The 20154-nt window shown below is 44.1% G+C and overlaps 1 protein-coding gene across 1 annotated transcript; it reads right to left on the bottom strand.

Moving 5' to 3' along the window:
• Positions 1 to 3117: 3117 nt before the first annotated feature.
• LOC144116221 (uncharacterized) lies at positions 3118 to 5227 on the bottom strand. The gene is made up of 3 exons (XM_077650949.1): positions 5184 to 5227; positions 5026 to 5127; positions 3118 to 4966 (listed from the first exon to the last, which is right to left on the bottom strand). The coding sequence occupies exons 1-3, from the start codon at positions 5218 to 5220 to the stop codon at positions 3960 to 3962; spliced, it is 1146 nt and encodes a 381-aa protein (XP_077507075.1). The 5' UTR covers positions 5221 to 5227; the 3' UTR covers positions 3118 to 3959.
• Positions 5228 to 20154: the final 14927 nt, after the last annotated feature.

The raw sequence follows: 20154 nt of genomic DNA, 5'->3' as shown, positions 1-20154 counted from the left end.
TTCATGCATGCAGTACATTCATTCTTATCACTTAGCAGGCTGTGCTGCAAGGCTGAAGTACCAATAGACAAATCCTTGCATAAGATGTCCGACAGCCAAAATGAAGCTTCAAAATTTTGTTAATGACTGTGTGCAGAGGATGTTTGTAACATCGAAAAGCCAGAGTTTCCAACTGTAATAATGATGAATTTTTATGGCGCAACGGCATCTCTGGCCAAAAAGTGCCATGCCACAAGGTTTTTCTTTTTCTCAAGGTGGGGTCAAAGACCTATTTCTAAAGCATTTCGTCCTAAAGAAGCCGAGCACCAGGCAGGGGAAGCTTGTACCCATTGTATCACCGGTGGGTATCAGGCGGCACTGGGGATCGAACCCCATGTCTCCCGCAAGCGGATGCTCAAACGACTAGGCCGCTGCTGCGTTAAAGTTGCCAACTGAAATTGCCTGAGCTAAGGCCACAGAAACTGCAAATGTTATAGATTGGCGCTGGAGTGAAACTTCACATGCCTGCCAAACTTGATGGATGTAATCATGAACCAGAAACAAATCTGTGGTATAAAATAATTACAACATGGTAACCTTGGAAGACCTCTCCGGCTAGAAGCTGAGCATTTTGTTTAACCTCAGTTGCTATGCATACATCTAGTAATTTACTGCATCCAGATATTTTTTCAACAAATTTCAATGCTTTTTCCACGTAGTAACCCAGGATAGCGTTCAGTGGCCGGTTGGCAACTAAGAACTTCACTGTACACAACCTTTGCTCTCTTGGGCATGGTATTTGACATTCAGCTTCAATGGGAAAGGAAGCTCCTGACTGTGGTGCGTTACAGATGCATGCAGTGGTTTCAGGTCCATTAGCCAATTTCATGTATGTGTTCTATGTTCACGTCAAAGCGCATGTTGCTACTGTGACCTTCAGACTGTTGCGACTGTTGAGCAGTGTTTATGTTGAGACTGTGCAGGAAGAGCTTGTTCTGAAAATCAAGGAGCCCGGTTGTACTAACTGTTGCCTCACTGAGTTTGCCTACATGTACTTAGTAAATGCCTGTATTTCTTGTAGCAGGAATATTTGTGTGAGCAAGTGGAAGAGGGCCAGGAACATGGCTTGTGCGTGCACCACAAAATGAGTGATTATGTTACTGCTTCAGCTCCAGTCTGGGATGTGGAGTTCTTTATTTTTGTTTTATCTTTGCTGCGTTAGTTACTAGCATATCCAGAAGACCCACCATAATTTCTGCTGCTTTTCACATTGCAAGAACTTTGTTCGTTGATAAGGAACATTCTCAGAAATCTATTCAGTATTGCATCTCTTACAACAAAGCAGTTGCAAACAAGGGTGACCAGCCAGATTTTGCCTGCTTGCCTCTTGAGCCGTTAAAAATTCAGTAAGTGCCTGGGTTCCTTTTTGCTGCATTGAGTTAACGATGGCTGTATATTAGCATGGTTTTTCGAGCACACCAAGTTAGCACATAACTGCCCCTTTGCAGTCATGAGGCCGAAATATAGCAGCCTGGCTGTTTTTAATGTGGCCTCACGGCATAAAGTTTTTCCACTTTCCCAGTCTTACTTGCCTGGCATTCATTACTGCGTGGCTCAGGCTGTGCAGATGGTCACAGAAATGTGCCTGCCAGAAAGCAGTCGCAGTCTTCTGCCATACTTGCAGTATATTTCAGAAGCAGAAACCAGAAGTGGTACTATATTTTATTTATAAATACTGAAGGCCTTGACAGGCTCTTACAGGAGTTTTGTAAAAAAAAAAGCATACAACCTTGAAGTCATACAAATCAAATCTTTATTTTCCATCAGGTGCTACAGATGGAGGGGCTATGAAAAAAAAGCTGCCACTTGGCAGCTTGACGAGTCCGCAGATCCATATATAAGGCAGCGTCTAGACAGCACCAGAGCATAAACAAGCGATAAACAAAACAAATCAAGGCACTTGAACAGAGCAAAATAAAAGAAAAAGTCCTGAGCCAGACCAATCAAACACCATCAGCACAAAAGAATGAACAAGCGATAAGCATATCAAGACACTTGATAATTGCAGAAGAAAAGAAAAAGTCCTGAGCTAGATAAAACAAACACCAGAATAGATGAAGTCACGTTAGTCAATGAGCAAACAGGTCTCGAAGTGTAACAGTGGAACAACTAAATAAATCAAAATTCAGTGACTGATGATAGTTTAAAAGAGATGGCAGAGAAAAACACAAACGCTCCATACCAGAATTCAAGCATGGTACAGCAACCTTCCAGTTTTCTCCACGTCTAGTATTATAACATTTCTCATTTCTTTCTAAATGTGCCAAGGCATCGAGGCTATGAATATTTTTTTTCACTTCATACTTAAACCTAGCACTCAAACGGTAGCGGTATAGCTTGTGAGCTGTAATAACATGTGCCCTGTGAAAGAATTCTGCAGTGGTTGCATTATAACCAGCATTGTACACGTGGCGTAGGTACCGTTTTTGCATATGGAATATTTTTTGTGTGTTAGAGAAAGTAGTAGTGCCCCAGACAAGTTGGCAATACTTGACATGTGGATAGAAAAAAATTATAAAGCATTATTTTGGTTTTAGTAGAAAGCATGTATCGGAGACGACCGACTACACGGGTATTCGAGCAAGTTTGGCTAATACAAAATTCACATGCGATTCCCAGGGCAGATTGGCAGTGAATATAACGCCTAGACATTTAAACTGGTCAACAATGTCAACAGGATGAGAGTTTAAAACAATATCGGCATGAGGAGGAACAAGTTTATTTTTTGGCCGGAAGAGAACTGCTTTTGTTTTATTTTCGTTAATCTTCATGTAATTGGATAAGGACCATTGCTGCAGTTTGACTATGGTATCATTGCAATCAGTGATAAGTTTATCGATGTTATTACCAGAAAAAAATATGCTGGTATCATCTGCGAAAATAATAAATTTGGCGTTCTGATTAATGTTAACAATGTCATTTATACACAGGTTAAATAGCAAGGGGCCCAATATGCTGCCTTGTGAAACACCACAAGGCAGTGGCAGCACTCGTGATCGTGAGTTGCTTATTTGGAATACTTGACATCGATGAGATAAATATGATTGCAATAACTGTAATCCACACCTTCGTATACCGTGAAAGTCCAGCTTCAGCAGAACATCATGATTGACGAGGTCGAATGCCTTGGAAAAATCGACAAATAGGCTGAGTACTATTGCCTTGCATTCAAACTGTGTTAAAATATACCCTTTCTGGTGAAGCAGAGCTAATTCTGTAGACGTATTCTTCCTAAACCCAAACTGGTGTTTTGTTATTATCTCACAGTGATGAACAAAGTTTACAAGCCTACAGTGTATTATTTTTTCAAGGGGCTTAGAAAATATAGGTAAGATAGACACCGGATGGTAATTGCCCAATTCATTTCGGCTTCCCTTTTGAAAAAGCACTACTACTTTTGCGGTTTGCATTTGCACTGGAAATGTCGATGTCATCAGACATTTATTAAAAATATGCGTTAAGACTGGTGCAATGACATCTGCGACATACTTGACTGGTTTTATTTGAATTTCGTTGATATCCCTACTGCTGCTGTTGTTTAATTTTTTATTGTTGAAATTACTTCCTGTACATTCACTGGCTGTAGAAATATTGATTTTGCATTCCGCATGCTGATATATTGACATGCATTTGAGGAGCTTCCTGGCATACTAATATTTGTAAAAAAATTATTGAAAGCATCAGCCAGTTCCGCCTCGTACAAAACTTTGCCATCAATCATTAGTTTATAAATGCAGGTACGTTGGTTATTGCGACGCAATAGCATGTTTAATTTGTCCCAGAGCAATTCACTCGGCACACACATCTAAAACAACACAAGCAAAGACACAGCAACATCTTCGCATGTTGACACGCCTCAATTTGCTGCTCCTTTTTATTCGATATAGCGAAAAGATGCTGTGCCATGCTCTGCTTCATATTCATGCAAGTCGAGGTTTCATGTTTGTGATAGCAGCACAAATTACAACAATGTCTGTTGCATGCCGCAGCATAGTGATGGACAGTCGGTCCCTGAGAATGTGGAACACTTTAATGCGGCCAATGGCTCGCTCCACATGAATACGCACTCTAGAGATGTGCCGGGCATCTTCCACTTCCTTAGCTGAAAGTTGCCTTTTGCCTCTTGCCAAGGCTGGCACTTCTAACCTGGCACCTCGATGGGCAACATCTTCTCTGATTAAAAACCCTCTGTCAGCCAAAACAATGTCTCCTTCCTGAAGTTTGTCCAAGAAGCCCGACTTCAATATGATCTCGTTGTCTGATGCCCGCCCTCCCCAGCATTTCGTGACAAAGCTAATAGCACCGCATGGCGTGATGCTGACCATTAATTTGATAGTATTGGAACTTTTATAATGGGAATAGGTTTTAGACCTAGCAGAATACCCTAATGGTTTTTGAATTCGTACTTCGGTGCAGTCAATTATGGCCATGCATGTCGGATACTTCCTGCGCACCATCATGGGCATTGTTCTGCATGCGTCCTCCCGTGAAGGCCAAATAATGAAACGCTTCAGTTCAGAAGCTATGATTGGTATGTTCTTTACCATTATCCTTGCCACTGTTGTTTCTGAGAGCCCGAAACGATGACTGATGTCAATGTTCAGCAGCGCAAGCCTTAGTTTCATTAGCACAACTAGAACAGCATCTGCTACAGTGCAGCGATTTGGAATATAAAGAGCCACATTTTTAAAAAGTGAAACAAAAAAGAGGAAAAGCGCTTTGCTTGGCAGTCCTGTGTACACACTCACACACTGCTCCGTGATACAGTTTGCAGAGAAGCGTCCCTGCTGCACATTCTGCTCTGCTTCTGCAGCCCTCTCTTTGGAATAATGCAGTGCTTTTTTTAGGACATCAATATCTCGCTCCTGCTTTTTGTTTTCTTTTTCAAGAGTAGCAGCTCTTCTTTCCAAAGCTTGATATGCTGGCTCTGAAACAAGAGCATTGGCTATAAATGATGCACGCCACACGTAACTGCAAAACACTTACTGCAAATGTAGCATGGTACTGCTACGAGCAGCTCGTCCCCCATGCTTGATGTAGCAGATGGCATCTCTTCATCCCTCCATGATGCATGTGCAGCTGCGAGGCCTGCATATGAATGAGCTGAATGGTTCATTGAGATACTCGTGTTTTTACTTTCTTACCTTCAGCACCGGCATGCTGTGAATAAGTAGCTCCCATGTCAAGCTGAGAGCACTCATCCTGAGAATCTGAAATAATGTAACTAGCATGATGCATACAATAATAAAAGATGACCTGCTGTGTTAATAAAGTGCTGTCTTAATTAGAACTGAACCACAACCAGCTCACCAACATCACTGATGGCTTCGTCAGCTTCCATAACTTGATCATCTGATGAGGGTGCTGACAAAAAAAAATGAAATGCAAAAGCATCAGCAAGTGTAGGAAGATTGAGTGCTAAAGATTGCAACCGGGGAAAAAGCAGTAAAAATACATGATACATTTAAGTGCAGGCTTATAATCTACTTACAAGTGTTCATTGGTTCCTGCACTTCTCGAGCGAGGGCTCGGGCCTTGGCGCGCTGCAGGCGAGCAGCTGCTGCAGTCCTTTTGTTCTTCTTGTGCGCGAATATTGTCGGCACATAATCGGGGTGGTGAGGATCGTCTGATGGCTCTCCTGTGTACCAAGGATGAAATTACATTCTGCGCTTTTAGAGTGCGTTATACAGTTACGAGCTGTACCCGCCGCGAACGCTCGGTGGTTAAGGCGCTCGGCTACTTAGCTGTGAATAGACCATGCACGTGGTAAAGAAAAAATCGGATGGGATCGAGCAAATGGTTATCAGTTAACACGTGCACTCTCTTCATCATGAAACCAAGGAAAGCAGTTCGAGGTGTACACGGCTAAACTTGTTAGCGATCCCTTTCGTACGGGTTAAAATTGCTAGATTAGCCGCGACAACAAAACCATCGCCGAGTGCAACTTTGTTCGTTCGCGCAGCCGCTGACTACGCATATCTACAGTTGTGTATGTGACACGGCTTGTTCTAGCAATTGTTTGCACAGGTTAACACATCCTAAGCCTGCGACAACAAATAAAATGCCTTCGCATCACACAAATGCTTTGTTGTCTGCGTGCACGTATGTAGTGTACTACATTCGGAATCGCACCCTACATACAAACACAGCGCTAGATGCACTTACATTTCGCGAAGAAAGTCAAATTAGAGTTAATGGTGACTCTTGCGCAGGCACATCACAGTGTGTAAAGTTGCATCAGCTTCAGCTTACCTGTGACGAAGTGTTTTCCGCATATTCGATGAGCCGGCATCGGTATCCATCCTTCGCGCTTCACCGCGGCCGCCCACTGCTTACGGCGACCTTCTTGGACTGGAAACCTGTGGAAGCTTACTGAACTTCCCTTTATGTGTCTTTTAGTGCACGCCACGGCAACACAGCTAGTCGGCATGGTGATTGGCAGGGGAGTGAGGCGTTGTTTTGCCTACCACGCGAAAGTCACTACCGACGGCAGCGCCACCGCATCTTCGTGACGTCGCAGAGTGAAGTAGGTCCATACCCGAACTGCTCCATAAGGAAGGGATAAACGTGGTTGGGCTGAAGGTCAGCTCATGGTCAAACTCCGGCGTACGCGAAACGCGCCGCAGCTAACCCAGTGAAGCTTTCGCTTCGAAAATGACGACGGCAAGCCCATTTCCGAATTCCGGAGACCTCCACTACGGCACCTGTTTCTCTCTTCCTTCCTTCACTCCCTTCCTTATTCCTTCCCTTACGGCGCGGTTCGGGTGTCCACCGAGGTACGTGAGACAGTTACTGTGCCATTTCCTTTCCTCAAAAATGATATACTGAGTCCATTTTCGAAACTCGAGTAAGTGGCATATCTTGCCGTTCTCAGACCTGAAGGGACATAGCAGTAATCGAACGCGAACGTACGGAGCCCCAGAGTCCCGCATTATTTATCCATCCATTATCAACCTTTTGCGACCTCCCACCAGCCCCACACTCGTGTCTTTTTTTGCGCTGGTTCCTATAGTTATTCAGCTGTGAACCTGCTGACGTTTACTTTACTTTATCCAATCTTTCAGGCGCTGAAGCCTATCGGGGAAGCGGGAGATACGGGTGGCCGTTGAAGGCGCTGGATTCATATTCGGCCGTTGGTGTACCCACTGAGCGAATTTTTTTCTTTTCCGCTGTGCACGGTGCTAGGCTAGTCCGTTGTCATCTAACAATTGATGTCCAGGACACCAACGCCTATAAGCAAGCAATGGGTACAACGTAGAAGTGGCGAGGTGGCTTTCACTTCGTTATAAGGAGGTTGAGCTCAACCACTGATGGCGGACGTCACAAAATAGGTGAATCATGCCACTGCTGCATGTCTAACATTCTTGGACAAAAGTTTTGAAAACTGAAAAGTTGTAAGCTACGGCTATGAAAATATTGAAGGAAATGAAACTATTCTTTGGTTTTGTAGCAAAATATTTCTTTTAAAGGGTTTACTTCGGTCGCATCAGAACTGTTAAGACTGCGGAAAAAAAAACCAATGGGGAATGGTTTTGACGATAGCAAAAATGTTAATAGCAAAAAAATGTGAGAGACACGTCGCGTCATCTGCGGATATACGGATTGCTATAGTGAAACCTTACATCATATGAACATACTGCGTTGGTTAACGGTTTCAAGCAAAAAATCCTTTTTGCCCAGTATAATTGTGTATGAATCTACTGAACTAAATTATAATTGTAACCTGTTTAACTATTACTGTAGGCGCACGATTGCAATTCGATATTTGTTCCTGATCGTTAGTAATAGTGACATTAGTTTTCATCATTTTGAAAATGCGATTTCGGTTGGTGGGGTGGCTGAGCAAATACCGGCCATTTCTCGCGGATTTCGAAAAGTGCGTGCCTGCTGTGCGTGTATATCGACGTCACTCAAACCGCGTTACTCCGCTGTGCATTCTCAATCTCTGAAACCCGCGCCAAGGTGCTCATCGCTGCTCGCTGCAGGCAGCCTTGATAACCTGCAAGTTGCACAGCCGCCTACGGGTTCTGGCTTAACATGCAAGATGCAAGGACAAAAAAGGTCTTGTGTCACCTGCGGTGTGAAGTCACGTTCACTGGTGAGCGTCGATGTGGGCGCGACTTTGTGTTTGTGCGGATAATGAACAAAGTTGGGGGAACCAAGGAGCACAGAGTGCAAACGCATTTTCGAAATTCTAACAACTGGCATCTGTTACTGACGTGCAGCTACAAATATCTACTCTCAAAAAGGCGCCCATCCATTATTACTAAAAAAAGCTTGGTAGCCTTCCTACCAAGCAACGGATGTTGACACACATTCTCCGCATGATTGTGGTGTTCTCTGAAGATAGATGAGCAAAATTTTTATTTTGTTGGATAGTGCGTGTTTAGATCCTGCTCTTCGAAAATCTGGTGGATGAATTGTATTTATTTGATTATTTTAAACGCGAAAATTACACTTTGACGTCAGGGCAGCCCGTGTTTATGTCCCGTGTTTTGGGTCAGCAAAACGTACTCCGCATGATTAAGTCGTTCTGTGAAGATAAATGTGCAAAAGTTTCATTGTTTTTGTGGGTGATGATATCTTGCTGTGGAAACCATTTGGTCGATGAATCGTAATTGCTTAATTAATTACACTTCGATGACACAATAGCCAGAGACCTCGACATAGCACCTGGATCTCAAAACAGCCACTGGCGGTGAATAGTCCCGGGGCGTAAAAAGGAAAAAAAATGAAGTAAAAAAAGAAACTATAATCAAACAGAAAAACTAACCCCCGTATTCACAAACCGATCTTTACCTTCCCTTTCGAGGTCCTTACCTTTACGGCTCCTTTTCGGGTTTAAGAAACCAACCTTTCCCTTAAACTGCACCTTTAGCCGCCCTTTCGGCCTCGGAAAGGGCGCGTTCGCAAAAGTAGCCCCTGGCCTACCTTTAGCAGCTCCTTTCGTCAATTCAACATGGCAACCGAGTACTATCGACGACTGCTTTTCCGATTTATCAAGTTCGCGGAGTTAATGTAAGAAATCGATCAGGTGCGCCATCGTGCGAAGCCAGCACGGCGAGTGCTGGGGGATCGCCAGTACCCGATGGAGCTGTTCGACGATGAGCTTCTCGCGAGGTACCGCTTTTCGAAGCCTGCCGTGCTGGAACTCTTGTCTGTGCTGCCGCTGCACCGCTGCCCTAAAGGACGAGTTTGCCCCGCACCGCTGCTGCTGCGACTGCTTACCACCCTTCGCTTTTACGGTGCTGGAACTTTCCAAGTTGTCGCCGGCTGCCCTGTCGATGTATCTTTACCGGTGGTATCGATTGTATCCGCCGTAATCGTAGCAACATTGTTTCCGGCACTGGTCAAGTTTCCCTAAACCGAAGGTATGCAAAAACTATAGCAGGAGAGACATGTTCGAAAACCCCATCGGTGCGCCGCGCTGGTCGCAGCTTGCGAACTGCAGCCCCACTGCAAGCAGGGAAACACCGATCGGCAAGCACCGATGCGCAGCTCGACTCAAGCTCTGTCCACGGCCAGTGTCACGTCTTTGCGTTAGCACCTGAAAAGGTAAAAAAGCTATGTTATCAGAAAGACAGCCTGCTATCGTCGAGCAGTGACACTGCATGCCTGAGCAAGTAGCGAGCTTTAAGCTACAGCACCACCCGCGAACACGCCGCGCTACGAACTGCGTCCGGCTGCCCTGTTCGCCGCTGGGCCTACAGCCTGTTTCGCATCGATGCAGCAGCGCACAGTGCTTCAGAAGTCTCCTGCGCTGTAATAATGGCGCACTATCATGCCCAGCTTTCTGGGACATCTACTACTTGCGCCATCTACCGGCTGAGGCGGCGAAAGGGAGCGTAACTGAATGGGAAGGGGTACAAAAAAAAATCGTAAAACGTGAACAAAAGCACCTACAAAAAAATGCTTCGGGGATTTGTGTAATATACACTTAGCTGAGGAATGTGCCGAAGTTTCAGTCATGTGCTACTAATAAACGAGCTTCCCAGCGCGTTTCAATATTATACGATGCTGCCTACGGGAGGGGGCCAAAGATTTGGCATTTTTCCAGACTTTGAAACTGCCTAGCACCGTAACACCGATAGATATAGAAAATGCTTCCCGGTTTTAGGTACCCAAGTATATGGTTTTTAAAATGGTGTGCAACGATCTGGCATAGCTTTGATCAAGAAGCTTCCTGAGGCCTTTAAATTGAAACCTGATATTGCCTAAAATATGCAAGATGGCACCCGGTAGCGAGCTACGCTGCAGAAATGGTTCGGACCGCTGAAGTTGCGTCCATTTCGACGCTTACCTTTTTATCGGGAGACTTTTGCCTTGCAGACAAGAACACATGTCAGAGGTCGAACCCAGTGTCTCGACCGGAGTTTTAAATAAAGAAGGTTGTTACGATGAACATGCATTAACGCAGCTACATAAAGTATTCGCGGCTGTTCATATATGCTTGTCGTGGAGCAACTTTGCAAATTGTCAGCCCTTTGCTATTATCTAAAAAGTTTATTGGGGCGCGTGATCATGAAATATTAGGGTATGAGAGCTAGCTCGCCTGAATTTTAGCTATTCTGGTTACTTTTAAAGAGCGTAGCGGCATTCAAACGGCCGACATCAAAAAGTATTCGCGGATATAAATGTTTAAGTTTATTCTTTTAATATACTTATTTAAGAAAATTTGATATAGCTTTACTCAGAAACATTCTGAAGCTGTTCAGCTGTTTTCGGGCAGAACACAGAATTTGGAGCCTACAAGAAAATACCGTCTAGATAGACGTTCAGGTTGTTACTGTCACGTTCACCTGTAATGCTTCCAAATTAGTGACTCTAGCGTTGTCCGAATATGGTGACTCGAGTTTGCACTTAGAGTTCTAACCTTGGTTCAGAACCTTTTATTTTGGTCAACTAATTTTAATAAATGTGCTCGTTTCTATAGAAAATATATTAGTATGAATGTATGAATGAAAAATTTCACGCATGATCACTATTCATACTTTTATTGGTGCAGCTATTGGCGACTTTTTTTGCTGTTCTTTCATTCTAACTTCTGTAATATGCATGCATGATGTATTGCCGGGATCCATCCTGTCTAACACAACTGAAAAAATGAGGCTTCGATTTTGAGGTACGAAACTTCGCTTTTAAAGATACCGCAAGATACCGCCAACTTTTTGTCCATTTTTGCAAATTGGTGAATTTAATTGTGTCCACTTCGTTGCTACGAAAAAGCGCTTTTACATGGACGTCATCAAGGAAGCAGTTCATAACGGTATATATAAATGGTAAATATGGTGGCTGTCGCAATTTGCGACGCTGTCAGCCGCTACGCTGCCAGTCGCTGCTACGCTGCTTCGTCGGCCGATTGTCATGATATCGCTGTTAATTCTCCCGTACCTCCCAGAGTGACATCGCAAGGGGCCGCCAGGTGCAAGAGGGTTAACCACGGATTAACAGGGTTAGTCGCGATGTCATATCAATTGTCTGAAGCGATTTCTTGAGAGCCTCCTTTGAAGAACGTTTGCATCTGTCCTTTGAGGCAGGGCTGTAATCATTTTAAGCAATAAATTTTTCTATTTCACCAGTATAATAGATGAGTTGCGTTATCGCAAGCAGCTTGCTTTTAAGATTCATCTTCTTCAAAATGCTATGAAAACGTGTAAGAAATTGACCGCCAACAGCAAGATCAAAGGATGTCAAGGGGTATAAATTAGAGGGGGAAGAAAAATAAGAACAACTAAGTGTCCTGCCTACGCCAGTACAAATACTACATTGAGACTGTTAAAAGAATAAAAACTAGAAGTGCCCCCCGTTAGGACGGCCAATAAAAATCAAGAGAAACAGCCCCACAAATACATTCAAACAGAGAGAGAGAGAGGCGGGTGGGGGGTGGGGTGGGGTGGCAAAGTTTTGCACAGGGTGCAGGGTGATGTAAGGCCGGCTCAGGAACCAGCCGCTATGCCCACATTTCAGCGTACGCGAAATGCAACAACGCTCCGGCTGTTTACCCCCGGGGGTCGAATTAGTTCGAAGCGCTCCAGAGCGCTGTCCCTCATAGCCCGTAATGGAACGAATTTGTATTATTGCATTGTAGATTTTTCCCAGTTCCCAGGTTACTCTGCCTGCAGCAGCTTTGATTTCTGTGGTCACGTGAAAAACTAATTATACTGCACTGAACAATACTATCGCTTACTTTGGAAGCAGCAGCGTTTGGTAAATCAAACCGAATACAACTGTAATAGAGAGGTAGAGTGCAACAAAAATAACCAGACGCTAAAAAAGAATGTATACCAATAAAATAAGTCACGAATTGCATTCTATGTTACAAAGTTAATGAGAATATCAAATAGGCGGGGATGTCATTATAGCACGTAGCGGAAAGCACAATGTCAGCTAATTACCATGAATGAAGGGGAAGCCTTCGTAACGATAGCGCTCATGGGAAGTGTTCTGTTACGTTTACAGTAATATTCGAAGCACTGGAGGTTATATTTCTTTTCTCCTTTGCGCACCTTTGGGGAGGAAATCGAGCAAATATAATAGGTCTATTTTCATGGCGTCGCTGTCAATAAACATGCACTCGTCACACTATCTGATAGCTGGTGCGGAAGGAGTTATAACTTCCCCGCAAAAAGGCAAGGACAAGGGCTATAGTGCCGACATAAAATATTGTATTATAAACTTTTTATACAACATTTGGAAACAAAATGTGTACAGTCAGAATCACATAGCGTCATTACCTTGTGTTCATGTTACATGTACAACCAGAACGATGCACTCCAAACGTAACGAATATGAATATAACTAAACACACTTCACAGCAACATGGCATACAAAAGAAGCAATACTTTGTGAAAAGAATAAAGCACAAGGCAAACTTTTAATCGGTTGCCAAACAAAATGAGTCAGCAAAGAAGGACATACAAATGAACATAAATGATGACATTGAATGTGCGTAGTACTGCTGTCGTCACTTTTCTCGAGACTGTTTGTGCGCATTGTGCACTTGATGCCAGTATCATTTGATCTACGCCCGATACGCCCAATCAGTTTTCTAAAATTCGCTGCAAAATTTTTTCCTGCTGCCCCGCAGAACTTAAAGGCGTGTGTGCATGTTCATTTTCAAAGCACCCCCCCTCCCCAAGTACTTTTTTTAGCTGTACTGATTACGTTATAAATCGGTTATCCATGGTTTGTTTACATAAAAGAATTTTCTTACGCAAAAGTAAAGCCAAAAGATCATTTTAAAAGTGACAATGGCAATACTTGCAAAACAAACATATCACATTTATATTACACCAAAAAATTTCTCAGGGCATATATGGCAGGTAAACAGTCACATAATGCAAATACACTATTTTTAGTACACACCGAACACTCCTTTAGGGGCAGGTTACATAAGGAATCAGGAACAGTACTCTTCATCTTCAAGCAGTGACGCACTTTCTAAACTAGAGGTACAACACAGCACTATAAATATAGGAGGAAACACGCAAAACTAAAAGGCACATCTCACCACATAAGTGTTATCTCCTCCTATGGCTACAATCATTGCTTTTCTCTTCCTTTCCTTACAAGGTTGCGAAGTTTTTCCATTGATTTGACTTTCGTCGACATTCACATAGCCCGAAGCTCCGTGCGCAATTCTCCTGCATTCATGTCGTCCACATTTTGTAGACAGTTTCCTTCGCTCACTTTTTCTTCTGCACAGCGTAGCCTCTTCACCCGTGTCTCTTGAATAAGTCCCGCAAACCAATACTCTTGGTCCCGCTTTTTATATGCACGGCTTATTCTGATATTCTATCTCACTTCAAGCCTTTTCGCCAGCTTGAGAGCGTCAGCGGCTGCGTTCCACTTGTTAGACTTCCGATGGTGTAGATGCTTTAGCACGTCGTTTTTTTTTCTCTAACTCTTGTCTTGAAAACCAACCAAGGCACTTGAACCTTTCGTGCTTTGCGGAAGCGTGGTGCGCGAGAATATGAATGTACGGCGTAACTCTATCGCCACCATAGCCTTTGCAACCTTGGGCTCCTAATTCTAAGAACGTGTGAAAGAATTCTGTGGTTTCTCTTTCTATACTGCGACCTTCAACATCATTTTCCAGGTGGTACAAAATTATCCGCATAAGCTTCCAAAGGAGCAAAGTTTTTTCCTCTGATTGAGGGTGCAATTTCCCGGCCAGTTTTTCAGGCAAAGCCTTCAGCAGGCGCTCACTATCGCCCCCCCCCCCCGATACCGACGTGAATGTTTCTCCCTTGTTTCCTTTATTGGCATCCCAGACGTGAAAATTAATCCCACAGTTATTTATGGCGTCAACGATGTCCTGAACGTGTATGGTCATACAATGTGGGTTGCGGACATTTTCACGGTAATCTCTGTCTTCTGCTTCTGAAAGCAATCCATCTTCAAGGCGGTTAACTATTCTTAACTTCATGTGCAATACATCAGGAATTATAAAATCAGAGTCGAAGTTAAACAATGGCACGTTTTTCATCCCGTTCGCATATACGCAGCAATCAGCATTCATGTTCTCAAGAGTGCGGATCAAAGGAGGCTCATTAAAGCTCCTTTTACTTGTCAGAACTGAGCACCTTGTCTGTGGGTTTGCTCTACAAAATGGACAAGGATAGTGTGATGCAGGAGACTGCAGACCCTGAACAACAAGCAAAAATTTCAAATCTGACCCTAGGCAGATGCGAATCGGAATCTCGTGGTCCCCTACAGATATGCTACCCTTTCGTGCGACAACATTAATTTCATCAAATCCCGAAAAGCCTCTCTTATTTCAAAATAACCCTCCGAGATCTCCGCCACACCGAGAAGGCGATGAAGGTTATGGCTTTGTAACTGTCGCGTTTTGCAAATGATGACGAATGATAATGTTGCCCAGGTCGTGCGTCTACTCACAACGCAGCCATCGCCCTCTATATTTACAAGGAGTGCCTCGGTTGAGATCTCTGTCACACTTATGCCTACACCTTTAGCTAGCTCTTGCGCAGCTAACGCCAAGTCTTCCTCAAATGAAACCTGAATGCCAGGTGAGGTACCTGATGTCTTGAAGACAGTTATCCTGCTATCTAGGTGCTCTCTGTAAGAATTTATTAGCCTTATGGTAGGCAGATTAGGGACGCTCGCGGAGAGGTGCTCCCAGAAAACGTTACCGACAAAATGTACGTCCAAGAGGGCTGCAACTTCTCGCAAGATTTGTTTGTTTGGAGTAGAAAGGGCATTATAGTTAACTTGACCATTGCTGCAGAAACCTCTTTTTACACCGCAATTACAAATAATTTCTCCATTTTCCTTGAATGTTACTTTATGCAGCAGGCCTTTTAAGTCATTACGAGAAGCTGGCATACATCTAAGCCGTAGCTCTCCAGTACAGCGTCAAGTGCTTGCGCGATGGAATATCCAGCGGCATTAAGCTTCCTTCGGTCTGTTTTTTTTGCACCCCTCGCCGACCATTATTCCTTTGTTCAGTAGCATTGTAGTTTTTTTTCGGATTTCAGCTTTTCATTCTCCTGCTCTAGGTTAAGAAGCTTAGCCTTATACGCAGAGACGGTGTCTCTGAGCTCATTTATGGCCTTTTCTGAATCTGTTCCTACTCTTTCGAGTTCTTTTTGCAGAGCAGAAATTATGATGTTCTCTATGGATTCTCCGGTATTCGTTTCAGGTGGGCTAGATTGAGACTCGAAGTGAATCTTTATGAACCTTTTATTTTTTAAGAAGGACGCTTTCGCACGGCCTGTCAAATTCCTGTAGCGCCTATCCGCAATTATGCACAGGGACGTAAACCGGTCTTCAACATATTTACCCATAATGGGAAGCCTTACATTCGGGGGCAAAAGTGATTGCACAGTTTCAAAGTATATCTTTCGAAGAAGGTCCTTCTCGGTTCTTGTCTTTATAGCTGTCTCAATTGTCAGCGTGAATGTGACACTGCAACTGTCAAAGGTAGCAGACAAGATTATATGGTTATCTGGCGTGGCCATTTCGTGGAGCTATAAACAACAAACTAAATAAAAACTAAAAAATTTGACGAACAAGAAGTCATGGCAGTGGAATAGAGACAGCAACACACAGTGACCTAAACAGGTGACAGGTTGTAGAAAACAAGTCAAATTAACGCGAAAACAAAACAAATAGAAGAAAAGTAGAACTCCATGGGAATAAACACTTATCACTGTGTTACGATGCGCCAGCAATGATCTTTGTCACGATAAAAACCTGCAAGGTCTCACGAGGAAATCCCAAGGAAACCTCTTGCAGGACTTTTGAAGGGTTACCCCACCCTTAATTCTTATTGGAAACTCAATCGCCACCGTGTTCCCAAGTTTCGTTTCCCGTATCGACCATGCAGACGGAAGTTGGAGCCTGGAGAAGTCTTGTTCCTCACAGAGTAGCCATTTTTTTTCTAATGGTTGACCTTTCCCGTGAAAAGCCCATCGATAAATGTCCTGGTCAAGTTTCACCTTCAGGAGACCGCTTGATCGACGGCAGTTGGACAGCTTTATTTGAATTTCGTACACGATCTATTCAGAGGCAGACTGGGGGCGTCGATTCGATGGTTTCCTGGGGGATGTGAACTCGCGCAGACAGGCCACGTTGAGATTCCTCTTAGGCTCCAGGGTACAATGCAATTTGGAGTACCCTTTCCAATGGATCAGGTATCCTTTGCGCTAAATGAAAGACAAATGAAGACATTTTGTCAATACTTTAGGAAACGATTTCATTTATCTGAAGATAGCGGGAGGGGGGGGGGGGGGTGAAACCAAAAGTAGGGAAACTGAAACTGAGTCTCAGGGTTTTATTTGTTGTGGTACTTATTAGGTTTATAAGATCCGCAAGCGCACGTGCACCTGATTACGAGGAAAATTGGCATGTTATCTCTATGAAACAAAAAAAATGCTGCTGCTAATATGAAGGCGGCAGAGCGTCATCACGACAAACGCTAATAGAAATCGTCCTTGGCAATCGCGAGAAAGGCTAATACCTGTGCTACACGGGCACGTTAGAATGACACCTGAGTCGAATGACATTCGCAACTTGGAATGGCATTCGGACTCGACGGACTTCCGCGGCGCTACACGACACTTTCCAAACGCATTTCAAATTTCCTCAGCTCGTTTTCAGTGTACGATGACGACGGCGGCGTTGGTCACACTAGTGCGACAACGACATTATCACGGTCAACAGCAGCATATATATTACTGTAGTGGTACAAGTTTTTGAGGCCAACGATACCGACGAATCCGACCGGCGGACTGTCAGCCTTCATGTCCTCGGCAGGCCGGCGGCTGAGCGAAAACACGCTGGTGAGGCGACGGTGTGAATATATTCGCCCTTCTACCTTATCCATATTGTTAATAAGCGAAAGGAACGGGTATATTTCACATGTGCACACTCGAACACTCACCAGCTATAAGCGCTTGCCAAATTAATTTTAATCGACGGCGACTCCCTTTCCTTCCGCGACGACTAGGCCTAGCGAGTCCGCAGGGTTACGTCTTCGAATTCGGCGGTTGTGAAGAGCGAATTCACAAGTTTGAGCGAACGCAAATGATCGACGAGTGTAGTTTTGACAACAGTGTCCTCAAATCAACTATTGCTCGCACTGCAGGGCGCGCATACGATGAACGGGAAGCGCCTGTGTGACCCAAACCGCCGAGCACTGCTTTACGACCAGCAGCCGTCGTCGCCGTTGCTATTTTGTGGATAACAAGTTATGCCTTTTCAATTACCGAGAACGGTCCCCAATCATACTTCTGAATAAAGCAGTTTAAAATACACTACTGATCGCGTCGGACGAAGTCGGGACAATTAGCGACAAGCACCGATCGTACACGATGTCAGTAGCCCAGCTGTCAAGTGTTTCTCAGGCGAGCGATCGTATCGGCGCTTCCTTTCCACAGATTGTCGCACTGCCTTAACAAGCCACGGGTTCAACTAGTACAAAAAAGATGAGATTATAAAATAGAACTAAAGCGCAGATTGTGTTTTAAGTCATGCAAACGAACGCTAGCTGTTCGTACGCAGCGATGTAAACAATAGTATATATGCGCGCTGGTGTCCTCATCGGCACACTGCTGGAGAAATTTCATGCTCACGCGGTAAATGTTCTTTGGTCCACTGTTATCTTCAAGCACTTACGTAGACAGAACACGAGCTATTTGGTAAGCAAAGACCAGCAAAAAGCGAGCAGCAGGTATCAAAATGAGCAGCCACAGAGCCGAAAGCACTCGCGCGGCTGTGGGCGGGGCGAAGCGATGGCGGCGGCAACGCCTATTGGTCGGTTCGGGCTGCGTTCGCGTTTCGACGGCATTCAAAAATGTGGAATGTCTCCGCCGAGCTCCGTCGACTCGAATGTCATCCGAACCGAATGCCGTTGAGAAACTTCATGTAGCAGCGTAAGTTCGGCAGTCGAGTCGAATGACATTAGGTTGGAAGGCATTCGAAGCGCCCGTGTAGCAGGGGTATAATACTGTTTTCGGTATACTAAAGTCGGTGCGACTTACTAATATCAAATACTAAGTTGAACAACTATTTGCCGGCACGTAATACTACGCGAAAATGTTGTCACCCATAACAGAAGCGCAACAAACATTTTTATAACAACCTTACAGAAAACGATATGTACATGAACTAGTACATTTTTGTGAATGATACGATGTTGTCTTGCTCGGGACTAGTCCGGTGCAAAGTGGAGCAAGTTCATTCGAATATGGGAATGCAGTTTGCACCTCGTTCCTAAACCCGGTGAAAACAGTCACAACTATTAGGCTAAATGATGCGTGAGCGGAGTAAATATAAGTGACCCTCAATGTTGTTTTATTCCCTACCATATGCATACTGTCTGTGTGTTCGGTGATAGATGAATCATCCACACTTAAAGCAGTAATCTAATACATTGCGTGAGTTTTCCAGGGTACCTTTTTAATATTCTCTGAAAGACCATTACTTAGGTTTCAAACTTAGTGCTGCAGATGGAATAAATGCACTTTATTTTTCTAAAGAAGTATATGGCTGCACATACCAAAATCAAACCACAGGTAATGACTAAATGTACCCAGCAGTGTGTTACAATTATAAAAAAGGTTTTAATGTTACAATATTCAAACTAAAAAAGTTAAAAACTTATCGTTTGCGCGATGACTCTCTCGACGGAGTGGTACATCGGTTGCGTCTGGCAGAAAGGTGAGGCTGCAGTTGCTGGGTGTGGACGAATGGTGTTCAGCATCTCGATGGTACTGTATTTATAGTACGCCAGCGAACCACCTAGCATAAAAACAGCGTCAAGGATTCGGGATCACGTGCAAGGCTCACGTGCTTTCCCTTTTGTCCCATGACGCCTCCCGGAAACTAAACATCGCGAAAGAATTCCTTTTTTTAATTTTGCTTTACCTTCCGACGAAACCGGTTGTGTAAACCAAAGCATTGTCACTTTCTTTACAGCGGGAAGAGACCTATACCTGGGGTAAACAGCGTGACGTCAAAGGGAAATGCCCGATGAGCCGATTCGTCAAGTTTTTCTTCTAAACTGGCTTTGCACGTGACGAGTACCTGCTACCCATCCATGTCAAAACGCGCATTCCAACCGCCTGAGTCGAAGCGACAAAGGCGGCTACGGGAAAGGCCAAATACCTATGTGTCCCCTTCATTCCCAGCCCATGTTCCTTCAGCTGGTTGCCGACGCCATTTATTATTCGCCATTTTTTTCTACTCTATTTACGTGCTCCCTGTTTTCCTCTTTTTTTTATTTTGGTGCGTCTCTGTCAGGAACTCTGTCAGGCGCGTCAGTCCTATACTAGTACTGTCGAATGTGGGCGAGTAATTCTCACTATCCAAGCGGCTTTGCCTCCCCAAATCTCTCGCGGCACACAGAAGAAGGCAGCTGGTCGGCCCGACGATTAATTATCGCTGTTTAGTTATTGCGGCGATAAACTCATCCCCATGGCATAAAGTGGAGATGTGCTACTTCCGGCGCATTTCGCGAGTGACTTTGGGAATTGGATCCTTTTAAAGACTTTGTAGCTATTAAAGAATTTTGAAGACTTGGTTAACTTTCGATGTTTACAGCCTTCAATTTATAGTTCATTAATAGTCTTTTAAATGAACTTTATCACG

Source organism: Amblyomma americanum, chromosome 1 (genome assembly GCF_052857255.1).
Source record: "Amblyomma americanum isolate KBUSLIRL-KWMA chromosome 1, ASM5285725v1, whole genome shotgun sequence".
In the NCBI taxonomy this organism is placed as follows: Eukaryota; Metazoa; Arthropoda; class Arachnida; order Ixodida; family Ixodidae; genus Amblyomma; species Amblyomma americanum.
This window is presented reverse-complemented; position numbering and strand designations above follow the sequence as displayed.

Coding starts and splice junctions, on each gene's coding strand:
- LOC144116221 (XM_077650949.1), bottom strand. CDS start 5,220: ATGGGAGCTACTTATTCACAGCATGCCGGTGCTGAAG. Junction 5,128..5,183: donor ACAGCATGCCGGTGCTGAAG/GTAAGAAAGTAA, acceptor ATTCATATGCAG/GCCTCGCAGCTGCACATGCA. Junction 4,967..5,025: donor AGTACCATGCTACATTTGCA/GTAAGTGTTTTG, acceptor CTCTTGTTTCAG/AGCCAGCATATCAAGCTTTG.